At 40.9% G+C, this 14445-nt stretch overlaps 1 protein-coding gene across 2 annotated transcripts in view; it reads left to right on the top strand.

Moving 5' to 3' along the window:
• fam189a1 (family with sequence similarity 189 member A1) overlaps positions 1-14445 on the top strand; it is a 150031-nt gene that overhangs the window by 56948 nt on the left and 78638 nt on the right. For both annotated transcript variants that reach the window (XM_053491609.1, XM_053491610.1), the window contains exon 2: positions 9684-9740. In XM_053491609.1, coding sequence (XP_053347584.1) covers positions 9684-9740 — 57 coding nt within the window. The remainder of the gene's footprint in view (positions 1-9683; positions 9741-14445) is intronic.

The raw sequence follows: 14445 nt of genomic DNA, 5'->3' as shown, positions 1-14445 counted from the left end.
GTAGTGAGTCTCTAATAAATGAACACTTCAGCTTTTGATGCAGAGCGCTCCCGCTGGCCCTAAGCTAAAGCGACTCTCCATCAATATCTAACGTTACATCAGCGTCCCAGTTTAGCCTTTTAATTCCTGAGCTTTGGGTTTTTTGTATGCATTTTTTCCCCCCATATATTTGGGATTAGTAGGACCTGAAGAGGATAAAATCTTTGTCTTTGAAAAGGACACTGAAACTAATTAGTTTGTTATGCCTTTGCTAGCGTTAGATACGCAGCTAATACGTTAATGTTAAATTTAGTAAACTATATTAAGGATTACATCTGATATTTAAAGATGGGGTAATCTGTCCCCTTTCATTAATCGGTAAGATTAATGTCGTTAAAATGAATATCTTACCAAAAATTTTATTTTTGTTTCAGTCGATTCCCTTATTTTTGCCAAAACATTTGAACAAGATTATTGGTTTTTTCATTTGGGGAGGGAAGCCACCTAGGGTTTCGTAAAACTTTACTGCAGAGATGCAAACTCAGGGGAGGACTTGCATTACCTAATTTTCTAGCTTACTACTGGGCTGCTCACATCCATAAACTTTGCTACTGGATTAAAACCTTCTGGATCCTCTTGGTGTAAATTGGAGCTATCATCCTGTAAGGGATCTTCTATACCGGCTCTCCTCTATTCCTCTTTACCCATAAAACCCTCTCTGTCTAATCAGGTGGTTCTTAACACACTCAAGATCTGGTTTCAGTTTAGGTTTGTAAGGGCATCTTCCTCGGGTCCTCTAAACGACAACCATTTGTTTCGTCCATCACTCCTGGACTCGACATTCTCAGTGTGGAGTGAAAAGGGTATAAAACAATTTCAATATTTATATGTGGACGGTATTTTCGATAGTTTTGCCAGTTTGTCATCTCGTTATGGTCTCCCCATTACCCATCTGTTTCACTATTTCCAAATTCGAAATTTTGTCGCCAAGTGTTTCCCTAATTTCCCCTCTTTACCTCCAGAACAGCAGTGGGGAAACTATGATATCATTTGTTCCTCATTATAGAGGAACCATTGCGAAACTCTAATATACTATAAACTCTATGGTGTTCTTTGTTTTTTAAATGCTTTTGTTTAGTTGTTTTTTTATATATAAATATATTTGTTCAGGAAAATGAAAAGATAATTTTTTTAAATAAAAATTTTTGCAAAAAAAAAAAAAAAACATTTAGTAAACAACCGTGTACAAGTGGCCCAAGTCGGTGATTTTGAATAAAGTTTTATAATGTTACATGAACTTGAACAGGGAGAAGACGAACCCTGTGGTTGGTTTGTTCCAACACCGAGCGGTCCACACACAGCCAGGTGTCTCATTATTGTCGGTCTGGACAGCGATGTCCTTTTTGTATTGCATCATGAAGCCATTTCTACAGTACGATGCAACCCACACTGTAGTCAAGCTTTGCAAAATACTGCGCTGTTCTGCGTCCTTACTGGCTCACTGACGCTAATTAAATCTACTCGAATGACATCACATGAGGCAGAGTAATGAGAAACTTTTCAATATTCGATTGTATTGAAACAATTCCCTTCGTACCCAGTCATGACCAGAAATTCTCCAAAATGCATGTCGTCTCTGTAGCGACTGGGCTCATCAATGGTGGTCATCAGTTTTAATCAGAGGTTATCCATATGCCATCCTGGTGTGACTTGGACTTACTGTTACCGCTTGCATTGTGATCTCACACCTCCAGGGTTCGGGGTTCGATTCCCACCTCGGGGTCTGTGTTTGTGGAGTTTGCATGTTCTCCATGTGCTTGGTGGGTTTCCTCCGAGTACTCCGGTTTCCTCCCACCGTTAAGCCACGGGGTTAAGCTTGGCAGTGCTGGGGCTTGAACCTCTAACCTGCCTATCAGTAACCCAGAGCCTTGACAGTTTGAGCTGCTCCTGCCCTCATCTCATATGGTATCGTATCCCCGGTGGTTCCCCTCCCTACTGCAGATGTATAGGTTATGCTGTAGAGACATTTAAAGATATAACTTATACAACAGATAGAAATGTCAAAAGTCAGAGAACTCCAACCTGCAATGGAGTGCATTGCACAAGTAACACACTCTCCTTCCTCCGTCTGTCCGCTGCACACGGATGTGACATCAATAATTCATGAGAGCAAACCAGCTGAAGATTTCTTCTGGGTCTCGTCTCCTTTCTCTTCTCCTCACCGGCTACAACAGTCATCCCTGACATCATGGCTCGGGTGCAGAGGCGCGTGTGCGGCTCTCAGCTCGAGATCGTGTAGAAACGCTCTCAGACAATTAGTTTTATTCGCTCTAAATCTCCTATTAGGCGTTTTATTGATTGTGGCCCGCTGATTACATTTATAGTCTTATTGCTCTGCTCACTTGTTTGTGGTCACCATTGCATTTCCATCGACCGCTTTCCAGGCGGTGTATTGTATCAACACCTACAGTCTTAAGTCTTCACCCGGCAAACACACACAGCAGCGAGCTCGTCTTTTTAATGGCTCAGTGGAAGCCGTATTCTCCTGGGTATGCTCATCTCATCCGAGTGGGAGACTTGGAGCTGTATTAGCTGGAGCCAAGCCATGAAATCGTACCTGTTACGCCGTGAGGACGATTTCAGTTCAGAGTCTTTGCTTTATGCAACCATTCTTCTGACTTAATGTGGTGATTAGTTCTCCGTAACAGCGGCAAACCACTGATTTATATGAACGCACTGAAAATATTATCCTGCATCAGGCAAAGACATCGGCTGGCATGAATGGGCATGATCCAGGATTACTTTTAAAACGCTTGGTGTTGGTGAGACTCATCAGAAAAAAGGTTTGCTAGAGAGCATAAAGATCGGACTTTGGAGTGATGGAAAAAGGTCATGTGACCTGATGAGTCCAGACTGACCCTATTCCAGAGTGATGGGTGTGTCATGAAGCGATTCTCCCATCATGCATAGTGTCCACTGTACAAGCCTCTGGAGACAGTGTTATGATCTGGGGTCGATCAGTTACTCAGGTCTAGACTCAGCAACGTTATGGGGCAATAAAATGAAGTCAGCTGACCACCTGAATGTACTGAATCACATCTATGGAGGTTTTCCAGGACACCACACATTTTACACATTGATGAACTCCATCCATCCATCTAGGAATCTCTGTAGTCCAACTAGGGGCCGTGAAGTCCAGTGATGGTCACCACTGTACTGTACTTACTCCCATTTTACGACCTCCGGTCAACATTTACACGCACATACATACACACATTACAAGCTATTTCGCGAGAGCAATTAGTCGACCTAATTTGCATATCTTTGGACTGTGGGAGGAAACCGGAGTTCCCGGAGGAAACCCACCAAGCACAGGGAAAACATGCAAGTTAAATAGCATTTGTGTTTTTTCATAAAGGAAAAAAAAGGAGAGGGCCATCGTTTAAGACTATTAAAATTGCTGTACAAAAGAAGGACAAGATGATAAGAGGACGATGGCTAAGTCAGTTCCACATTATGGCTTCTTCTTTTAATGCTGTGTGACACTTAATTAAGGCCACTTATAACCGAGTGATATGGTACAGTATGTCTCAGGCTGCAAAGTGTCCTTGTCCTTATGTGGAGACAAACCTCTCTGCTTTGTTAACGTAGCATTAAGGTTTGCACGAGGGATCTATTACCCAAACTATTCAGTTTAAATGTAGAAAATAATACCTAATGTTATTTAAGTATATATACTGTTTTGGGATATAATTTTTTCTTTCTTCATGTCTGCCATTAAAACCCTGGACAGTAACGTTAAAGCAGCAGTAAATGAAGTTGTGAAGCTAACCGCAGGCTTCGCCCCCTAACCGCGATAATTCGTAACTTGCGGATTTGCACCCGTCGTCAGCGCGCTGTTAGCTTTATAGCTCTTTATAGCCCTTTATAGTGCGCCTCGCTTTGTGGAGAGTGCGCTGATGAGTGGCCTGTGGGGAACCGTAAACGCCGCAGGTCTAAAGTGAAAATAAAATAAAAGGAGGAAGCGACACGGGCGCAGAGCCGTAACCGTCTCTTCCATTTACACACGTCCCTTCGGGTTAGAGGGTCACGGGAGCAGGTGCTACCATAAACAACAGAGTGTGTGCGTGCGCGCGTATGTGTGTGTGTGTGTGTGTGTGTAAATGTGATGCAGGAAGCTTGTAATAAATAGTGACAGTGTGAGTTGAGGTGTGTTGAACATCGGCTCATCTGCCCCTAATCTACCCGAGTGAGCCAGCCAAAAACCTTCTCCCCGTCACTTTCTCTCCGTCTTTATCATTTTTTTTTCTTTTCCTCCTCCTCCTCCTTCTCTCTCCATCTCACACATGAGCGTGAGATCAATAATTCAAAAGAGCAAACAGGAAGTGAAGCCTCTCACATCTTTCTCCGTTTCTTTCTCTCCTTATCTCCTTTCCTTTCACTGTACTGTATGAATTATGGAAATATGCAGGGAAAATGAATGCGGTGTACAATTTTATAAAAACAAACTAAATAAATAAATAAAACCTCGCTTGGGAAATACGGTGCGGCTGCGAGCGCCAGGAATTCGAGCACATCCTCGGCAGTTAGGGAGAGATTTTAATGACAGGACGACATTGTCATTTAAATCGAATCGCGTCTGGTCTCCGGGGGCCGCGGCCTGCGCGGATGGAAAGCGAAGACAAACACTTCGGCTGGCTGTATCGCCGTCCGTCACGCTGAGGATGTAATTTAATTCCGCGGTTGTTGGTTTTAAAATAATCTCCATGTAAATGAATGGAATCAGTTTCTTATCAGGTGGACGGGGTGAAGACTTTCAGCTCATACGATGGCAGTTTGTGTGGTTTTGGCTTCTTTAATGACCTTTAATGATCATCCATCAATCTTCTATACTTTATACTGCGCTGGGTCGTGACGGGCCTGGAGCCTATCCCAGGGATCTCAGGGTACGAGGCAGGATACGCCCTGGACGGGGTGCCAACACATCACGGAGCACAAGCTGTCACACTCTCTCAGGCAGTTTGGGAATGAGGATCAGTGTACACCGCATGTCTTTGGATGGTAGATGGAAACCCACCAGGCATGGGGAGAACATGCAAACTACACACACACACACACATGCACACACAAAGCAGAAATACTGGTTAAAGTATGTATTGTCTAAATAGTATTAGAGATGCTTGTTTAACTACTCCATAAACTAATTTTAGCATTTAATTGTGAATATTTCAAATGTGATAATGCTCCACTTCACTGCTGAAACTTAATTACGCTAATTGCTGCGCTGCTTGTAGCGAGAATGCTAAAAATCAGATCATTGAGTTTTTCCTGTTATTAAATTACTTGAATGCGTTTGTTGCGGTTTTGTGCAGTTCGTACATCAGCAGATTTAAGAAAACGGATTTAAGAAAAGAAAAAACATGGCATTGACCGAATTTCCACGCATGCGAAGTTGCTACCGCCGTCTCACGACTTCTCCTGATTTGAAAGCGGCTCCGAAGTCGTCGTTGTCTGTACCAATACAAACCAGTTAATATTTCTAGTGTAGCGACCCTGCATCGAGATGTTAACGATTTAAACAAATTTATTAGGACATAAAAACAACTGTACAGGGAAATTTGACACGAGTGCTACCAACCACATTAGGAGGCGACACCAATGCTTAAGAGTCTACAGTGACTCGAGGACGGCGCTCAAGAATCAACACTGAATCGCTACCGAGGCGCTATTGAAAAATACAGTATAGTCGGGAGACACCAGCTGAAATTTTTGAACATTTTCCAGTTTAGTGGAATAGGAGTCTTCTTTGTCTTTCGGCTGTTCCCTTTCCGGGGTCGCCACAGCGAATCATCTGACCCTATCCTCTGCATCCTCTTCTCTCACACCAACTAACTTCATGTCCTCTCTCACTGCATCCATAAATCTCCTCTTTGGTCTTCCTCTAAACCTCCTGTCTCCCAGTTCCAAACTCAACATCCTTCTACCAATATATTCACCATCTGTCCTCTGAACATGTCCAAACCACCTCAATCTGGCCTCTCTGACTTCAAAACATCTAACATGGGTTGTCCCTCTGATGAACTCATTCTTGATCCTATCCATCCTCGTCACTCCCAAAGAGAACCTCAACATCTTCATCTCTGCCTCCTGTCTTGTCTTCAGCTCCACTGTCTCTAAGCCGTCGAGCATCACTGGTCTCACCGCTGTCCTGTACACCTTTTCTTTCATTCTCGCTGATACTCTTTTGTCACGTAACACACCGGACACTTTTCTCCACCCGTTCCAACCTGCCTGTACCCGCCTCTTCAGCTCCTTTCCACACTATAGAACAGGAATGGGGGTGTTAGATATCATCTTGTATCGACAAGAGCTTTGTCATTCACTACCAGTAATGAGCCAATAATTACAACGGCTGGAGACGGCACTCACATGTCTTGTAGTTTGAAAGGCTTGATTACGGTGTTTAGCCGAAGTCTGACTCCATTTTATCGTCCTTAATGATTTTATTAGTGCATGATGCGGGAGCTAGAAACAGGACATCGCTGTCCAGACCCACAGAACAACGAAATGAATGAATTAATGAATAAATTTAAAGTTGCTCTTTGTTCGAAACAAACCATCCGTCTTCAGTCATCATTTAAAGTCACCTCACGTTCCAGAGCTCTCCTCAAGACCTGTATAACTGAGATTTTAGCTGGCAGCGTTTATAGCTGAATATAATTCGTACATCATCGGTAACTAAATTGAACATTACTATAATAAGTGCGGTGCTGGTGCTCTATAAATTCGTCCTACCTACTGTATCATTCTGTCCTACCCGAGCTTATTGCACTTATTATGCAGTAAAATATGCCATGTTTCATTGTTTTAGCGCACTTCTCGTAACTTTATACCACTACAACTGCCTTTGAATTGTGAGTTGTTTTGGGGTTTGAGTTTTATTGTACATTTTATTTCATTCTATGGTGTGCTGATGACATTCTGATAGCACAATAGTGTCAGAAAGTGCTACCACCATGTCAGAAAATGCTACCTTTAGTAAAACTGTACTATACTTTGTGCAGTGTTACTTTTATTCTAACTTCTACAGCTAGAAAATGATGCTGAAGTAGCGCAGACTGATAGCTATATCTGTATGTTTTTGCTGCTGATACGAAATTCTGCCACAGTAGAAAAAAAATAATAACAAAATACTGGTGACGTAAACTGCGACTCCAACGTAACTTTAGATATTGTCTTTGCGTAGCTTTAGCTAATGGTTAGAAATAGCTAACGAAATCGAAAGACGAAGTCAGTTAATGGTTCAGCAAACGTCTGGAAGGTTGAAATGAATGGATTTAAGATTCCCAATTCAATTCTTATTTTGTACAAATTTATCAATTAGTGCGGCAGGGCTGCAGGTGCCATGGTAACTGAGCTAAGCCACGCCCCCTCCACTAACACTCACTCAGCACACGGGACTCGCCTGGGCTACGAATGAGCAGTTTTCAGCGTTTTGTTCAAAAGAAAACGACACACCGTCGTTCAGCCTCGACTGCACAATTTCTCCAGGAACTGTAGCATTTTATTATTATTTTGTAAAACTGCTCGGAGTGAAGAAAATGCTTATTTGCTGAAACCTTAAACTAATGACTTGAAACAGACAACAGTTGTGTATTTTTTGATGTTATGAAATGCGTTTGAAAATAAATCTAAAGGCCAGCCTCAACTCTCACTTTTGACACATAAGCAGAAACTAACTTGGTTTGTGGATATTAATATTGATTTGGCACTACTGTACGTACAAACTGTAAAACTAATTAAATATGGTATTAGAGGATTAAAACACTACACGATTTGCCTTGTAGGAAGGTAAATCAACTCCAGGCTGGTAAAAGTAATTCTGCTTTATCACGCCACTCCGCTGCCAGACTCGGCACATCCTAAGTATTTAATTACTTCTCACTCACTCACTCATCGTCTATTCTGCTTTATCCTGAATACGTGGTCTGGATCCCATCCCAGGAGGCTTAGGGCATGAGGCACACACTCACACATCACGGGCAATTTGGGAACGCCAATTAACCTAATCTGCAGGTCTTTGGACTGTGGGAGGAAACCGGAGCACCCGGAGGAAACCCGGAGAGAACATGTACAGTAAACTCCATGCACACAAGGCGGGAATCGAACCCGGTCCCTGGAGGTACGAGGCAACAGTGCTAATCACTTAGCCACCGTGCCACCCTTATTATTATTATTATTATTATTATTATTATTATTTTTAATTATAATCTCGCTGTATCATTTCAACTGTTTAATCTCGATTTTTGCCATTAACGGGTTAAGGAGCTCAACTAATCAATAACAATCTTTTTAAGTACACCCACTGGCTATTTTTTAAAGTCGATATTTATTGACAGATTATTAAGAGCTTTTTATTATGTTGTAGTCACACAATACATGAAGTGCCTGTAAATATTGATCAGTCTATTAATGAACAGAACCTGTCAATAAAGAACTCTATATACGTCTACGTTCAGATCAGGGGAGCAGACACATTACAAATGTGTGTGTGTGTGTGTGTTTGTGTGTGTGTGTGTGTGTGTGTGTGTGTTTGTGCATGAGAGAGACAGAGGAAGTTTTATACATAGTTGGCACGTCTGATTTCGTGTCCTGTTGGTGATGTGAGCCGGTCGAAGCTGACAGAAAGAAAGATTTAGGCAGAATCAAAACGTGTGTATGGAGGAGTGTGTTGAAGAAGAGAGGGAGAGAGGGTGATAAGGAGAGATCTGAATGAACATTAATAAAATGAGGCTGGTGGAGAGCGGACAGAGGGTTTGATTGGTGGGTTTCCTCCAGGGACTCCGGTTTCCTTCCACAGTCCAAAGACATGCAGATTAGGCTAATCGGCGTTCCCAGATTCCCCGTAGTGTACGCCGGAGGTCCTACCATGGTCATGCAAATGGGAATAAATCATGACCACAATCCGTAGTTGGACTACAGAGGTTCCTAGATGGGTGGATGGATGGATGGATGGATGTGATCATCGTAATTGTTTTCTTGACCTCTGCAGCACCATGTTATCTGGTTACCTCCAAAGGTTAATACATTTATTAGGTATTTATTGCACGTATACCACCGTGACTGATAAAGTTCAGCAGGTACTGTATCTAATATGGTAATGTACATATGTGTCATATTACCCAATAACTACCCATTGAGCACCAGGGTATTCATCAGAGTATTGTATGGTAGCTGCACACCATAGTACTACCACGGTACAGTACCTACAGAAGTAATACTCTGGGACAGTATATGATGGTAGGTGCAGCGCTATAGTACCTGAAGGAAACCCACACAAACACAGGGTGACCTTTTAGGCGGAGTAAATCTACTTTAAGAAAATAAAAAGGCATCAACATCCTGTCACACCACGATCATCCATAATTGGCGGACTTATTGATCGTTTTCCGCCACGCTCCGGAGAGGGAAATGGCGCGAGGGATAAGTCAGGAGCTGAGCGAGGCGTCCCGCGGTACAGCGCTGCTTTAGGTGTTTAATAGAGGGTGAAGGAGAAAGAGTGAACGCCGGAGAGATAAAGTGCTCAGCTCCTACAAAACAACAGCGCAGGGGGTGTGAGGGTTTACAGTAGAGTTCTTTGTCACAGATTTCCTGATTTTATCGGATTGAACTGACGAAGGGGATTGTTTTGTCTCTGTGTGCAGGTGCTGCTGTCGGGTCTGATTGGAGTCGTGTCATGGAAGAGACCCCTCTCTCTGGTGGTGAGTACCAAAAGAAAGAGGATTAAAACTCTATCAAGGGTGTGCACAAGTGTGTGTGTGTGTGTGTGTGTGTGTGTGTTTGGGCATTACATCAGGACAGCTGGTTTCAGTTTTGCACAATTATGTAAATCTCATTTGACTGGATAATTATATCAAATGCCATAAAATCAGGCCTGAACACCGAACACGTGAATGAAAGAGTTTTTCCTTCTCACATGTTGGAATTCCAGAATTCTACACGCAGGTTGAATTTATCATCTCAAAGGCATGGGGTGTTATTATCACGGCTACTACGAGCTTGACCGAGAGGAACGTGGACGGGATGCACACGGTGATACCAACATGTGGATATAAACTCATAGGATCATTTAATAAATATCACATTATATGTATATATTAACTTTTAAAATGAAAATTCGTTTAGTAGTTTTCACGTGATGCGTGCACAAACAAACAGACAAACAGACAGACAGAAATTCCACAAACCATCTTGATGTGTCCTATTACTCATCTTACGTCCCCCTGAAATGTTTTTTTAACAAATATCTTCAATCTACAGACACGCCCACTTTACAGTTTTATTATATGAGTAGATGATTTTCCCATCACAGCCCCACCCCCGAGTGATTTAAGGTCCAGACATTTTGTCTGAATCCTCATTGTAATGTTTTTATCCATAGGTCACCACAAAGGTCGCCTTTTTCTTTAGGTTGAAATTCACTTGTCGGGATGAATAGAGTGTAAATAAATGACATTTTTTTAAATGCTTTGACGCAGAAAATTATTCATTGCTTGCTAATTTAATGCGGCTTCACGTACAGTGACTGTTGTATTTTCCCGGAGACCTGAAACAGCAGCTCAGGCCTGACGGGTGGCACCAGCGTAGCAGGAGGAGTGTTAATGTGGAAGAGAAATGGGAAAGACAGGAGGACACAGATTGTGTTTCCAGCACAGTTCAATCACACACACACACACACACACTTTTCTCGGGGGGAGCACAGGATGGCTTTCGTTCCACCCGGACTCTAGGTGACGTCAGATAGGTGGGTCATGACCAAATTAGGGAGAAACTGGAAGGGAGGGGGGGTCATATCCCCTTAAAAATGACTTTATTTATATATATGGTGGTTGGCAGTGGTTGGCGCTGTGGCCCTGCACCTACAGGGTCGAGGGTTTGATTCCCACCTTGGGGTCTGTGTGTGAGGAGTTTGCATGTTCTCCCTGTGCTCTCTCCATGCAGATTAGGAAAAAATGTGTGTGTGTGTGTTATTCACTATAACGGTGCATTAACTAAGAATAATCCTTTTTGGATTAGCTGTTTAACGGTTAAATCTTTCAACCCGCCTCACTCTTATACTCTTATCACCATGTTTAGGGAAAAAGGTCATGTGACCTGATGAGTCCAGACTGATCCTATTCCAGAGTGATGGGCGTGTCAGGGTGAGAAGGGAAGCACATGAAGCGATGGACCCATCATGCATAGTGTCCACTGTACAAGCCTCTGGAGACAGTGTTATGATCTGGGGTTAATCAGTTACTCAGGTCTAGACTCAGCAACGTTATGGGGCAATAAAATGAAGTCAGCTGACCACCTGAATGTACTGAATCACCAGAGGATCACATCTGTGGAGTTTTTCTTCCCTGATGGCACAGGGCGTATTCCAGGACTCAGATTATAATAAAGTGGCTCTGGGAGCACGAGGAATCGTTTTCACACATTTGTATGTGCTGTAATTAAAGCTAATGGTGAGCTATGAAATGTTGGCGTGTGTGACTTTGTTTTAAAAATGAAGAATTTATGCATACAGAGATCTTTAACAATTAGCTAAAGGATAATATATGATATGGATAATTTTGAATAACTTTAAACATATAAACATCCTAAATCTGAATAGGAATAAAAAGTTGTATCTCACATTTATATTCTGTCTGAACTTTTCTAAGCAAGAAAGGGTTTGTTTATAAGAAAGAAATCGTACTAACGACATGGAAGAACAAATCAACCACAAATACAGAAAATTCCATCATGAGGCATTTCTGCATTTGTACGTAGAAATGGAAGACATTTATTTTTATTTTTTTATCATGCTGTAGCTTAGTATGGCTTCTTCCTGGAGTGTTAAAGTTTAGTGCCTAGAAATAAAGTAAATAAAAAGTTGCTGTAAAAAAGCCTGTAAAGTTCACAACAGTGATCCAGTACAGACTGATATCAGTAAGAAAACTCTTCAAGATCTTCAAATTAGAATGAATGAGTACACTGTTATATTGTCATCATGCTTGTGTGTGTGTGTGTGTTATAATTCCCGCTAGACATATGGAAGAACGCTGTTGCGTGACCCTATTGATCTGAGTTCGAGTATAGACACAGCATGTATATTAGTATGTTTCTACATAATGAATGAGGGAGACAGGACGTGTAAGAGGAGCGAGGCGTCTCACACACATCTCCGCTGACAAACTCATCTTCCTCCTGATGAAATATGCATAAAGCAGAATGATTAATGACCCTGCTGAAGTTTCTGAAATAGACATTTAAAGTACATTCGAATCTCTGCCTCCGGGGTATCAGCAGTCGCCTGGTTCGGTTTGTTTCGGTGGTTTTTACACAATCGAGTCGAAGCTCTTCACCGTCCCGTTGTGCAGAACATACTGTACCTACAGCCTGAAAACATTTCCTGTTCACCTGGGCTTCCTGTAATCTCTCGGCTGTCGTGTTTCACGCTTCCTATTTATCCACAGCGCTTCAGATCCATGACTGATTTTCTATTGTGCTTAAGTGTTCCTGTGATTTGTTAAAGAGGAACTCTAATTCCCTCTGATTAAACACACTTAGAGTAACGCTCAGGCTGAATGTGTGTTCCAGAATAAAGGACTGTTTATGGTGATTTAAAATCTACAATTAAAAACTATTTGTTAACTAAAGACTATTTCTACTACAGTGTTCCTAAATCCTGGGTTCTGATTGGTCAGAAGGTCTTGCTTGGTCAGCTGTAATGATATTAATGCACTCATTTGAAGTGTTTCTATAGCGACAGCTCATATCCCAGGGAATGATATAACGGTAAAAAAAAACTAAAAAAAAAAAAACTTGTAGTTGCTGATTTTTTTACAATTTTTTATTTAAGGCGATGATTATTTAACATTTATTGAAGGAGTCTCCAGCGTCAGCACTCTGTGAGAGTCAGAGCCAAAGCAGTGACGTCTCCCTTTACTTTTACATCATCATCGTCATCAGGAAAGAGGTTAAAGTTTTACACTTTACAGTTTTTCAGTAACATGATAAGTGTTTTTATTATTAACTTTGAGAGACGGAAAATCCGCTCACTATGTTCTCAATATAGTTTTTAAATGTTGTCGGTATAATCTCAGTATAATCTCAGTGTAATCTCAGTATAATCTCAGTGCAATCTCAGTGTAATCTTAGTATAATCTCAGTATAATCTCAGTGTAATCTCAGTATAATCTCAGTGCAATCTCAGTGTAATCTTAGTATAATCTCAGTATAATCTTAGTGCAATCTCAGTATAATCTCAGTGTAATCTTAGTATAAGCTCAGTATAATCTTAGTATAATCTCAGTATAATCTTAGTGCAATCTCAGTATAATCTCAGTATAATCTTAGTGCAATCTCAGTATAATCTCAGTGTAATCTAAGTATAATCTCAGTATAATCTCAGTATAATCTTAGTGCAATCTCAGTATAATCTCAGTGTAATCTTAGTATAATCTCAGTATAATCTCAGTATAATCTTAGTGCAATCTCAGTATAATCTCAGTGTAATCTTAGTATAATCTCAATATAATCTCAGTGTAATTTTAGTATAATCTCAGTGTAATCTCAGTTTAATCTCAGTGTAATCTCAGTATAATCTCAGTATAATCTCAGTGTAGTCCCAGTTTAATCTTATTTTTTTCCCTTAATATAATGTATTTTTAATGCAGTCTCAGAATAATTAGATAAATAATAATCTAATAAATATATAATAAATTCTCAGAAAATTATCAACTTTTAAGCGATAACAATCACTCTGCTTCATTGTACCACTCTGTTGTATTACGTAATGATTTGAGCTTAACCTTTCAATTCAAGCCAATAATTAACATAAAATTTGTAAAGCACGTGATCTGATGTTTATACAGTATACATACACTTTTTTGTAAGTCGCTCTGGATAAGAGCATCTGCCAAATGTAAATATGTACATAACAATAGTGACCTGTGCAATTTGTTACAGTTAATATTGGGAATTCATGTAGTATTTATCAGTACTGTAATTTAAGTATTTGTTTATATCTTAAAATTGCTTTAAGGTGATAAACAAATTGGCAATCATCCTCTTAATGAAATTATTTGTACCATTATTTGCTTTCAGCCTAAGTAGGTAGAGATAAAGAGAACACGATACATTTAATAGTTGCATATTAAGTTAAAATTGTAAATGCAATATGTGTCAGAATAATAAAAAATAAGTAAATAAAAATAGCATACACTGATCAGCCATAACATTATCACCACCTGTCTAAGACTGTGTATTCTGACACGTTTCTATCAGAACCAGTATTACCTTGTCCACCCATGAGTCCGATGCCAGTTCACTGGTTTTCCTTCCTTGGATGACTTTTGGTCGGTCCTGAACACTGCAGACCAGGAACATCACACAAGACCTGCAGTGGAAAAGCAGTGAACTGGAGACAGGGTCATGGGT

This window comes from Clarias gariepinus, chromosome 3, assembly GCF_024256425.1.
Source record: "Clarias gariepinus isolate MV-2021 ecotype Netherlands chromosome 3, CGAR_prim_01v2, whole genome shotgun sequence".
NCBI classification, from domain to species: Eukaryota; Metazoa; Chordata; class Actinopteri; order Siluriformes; family Clariidae; genus Clarias; species Clarias gariepinus.
The sequence above is the reverse complement of the archived record's forward strand: the minus strand, read 5'-3'. Positions and strand labels throughout refer to the sequence as shown.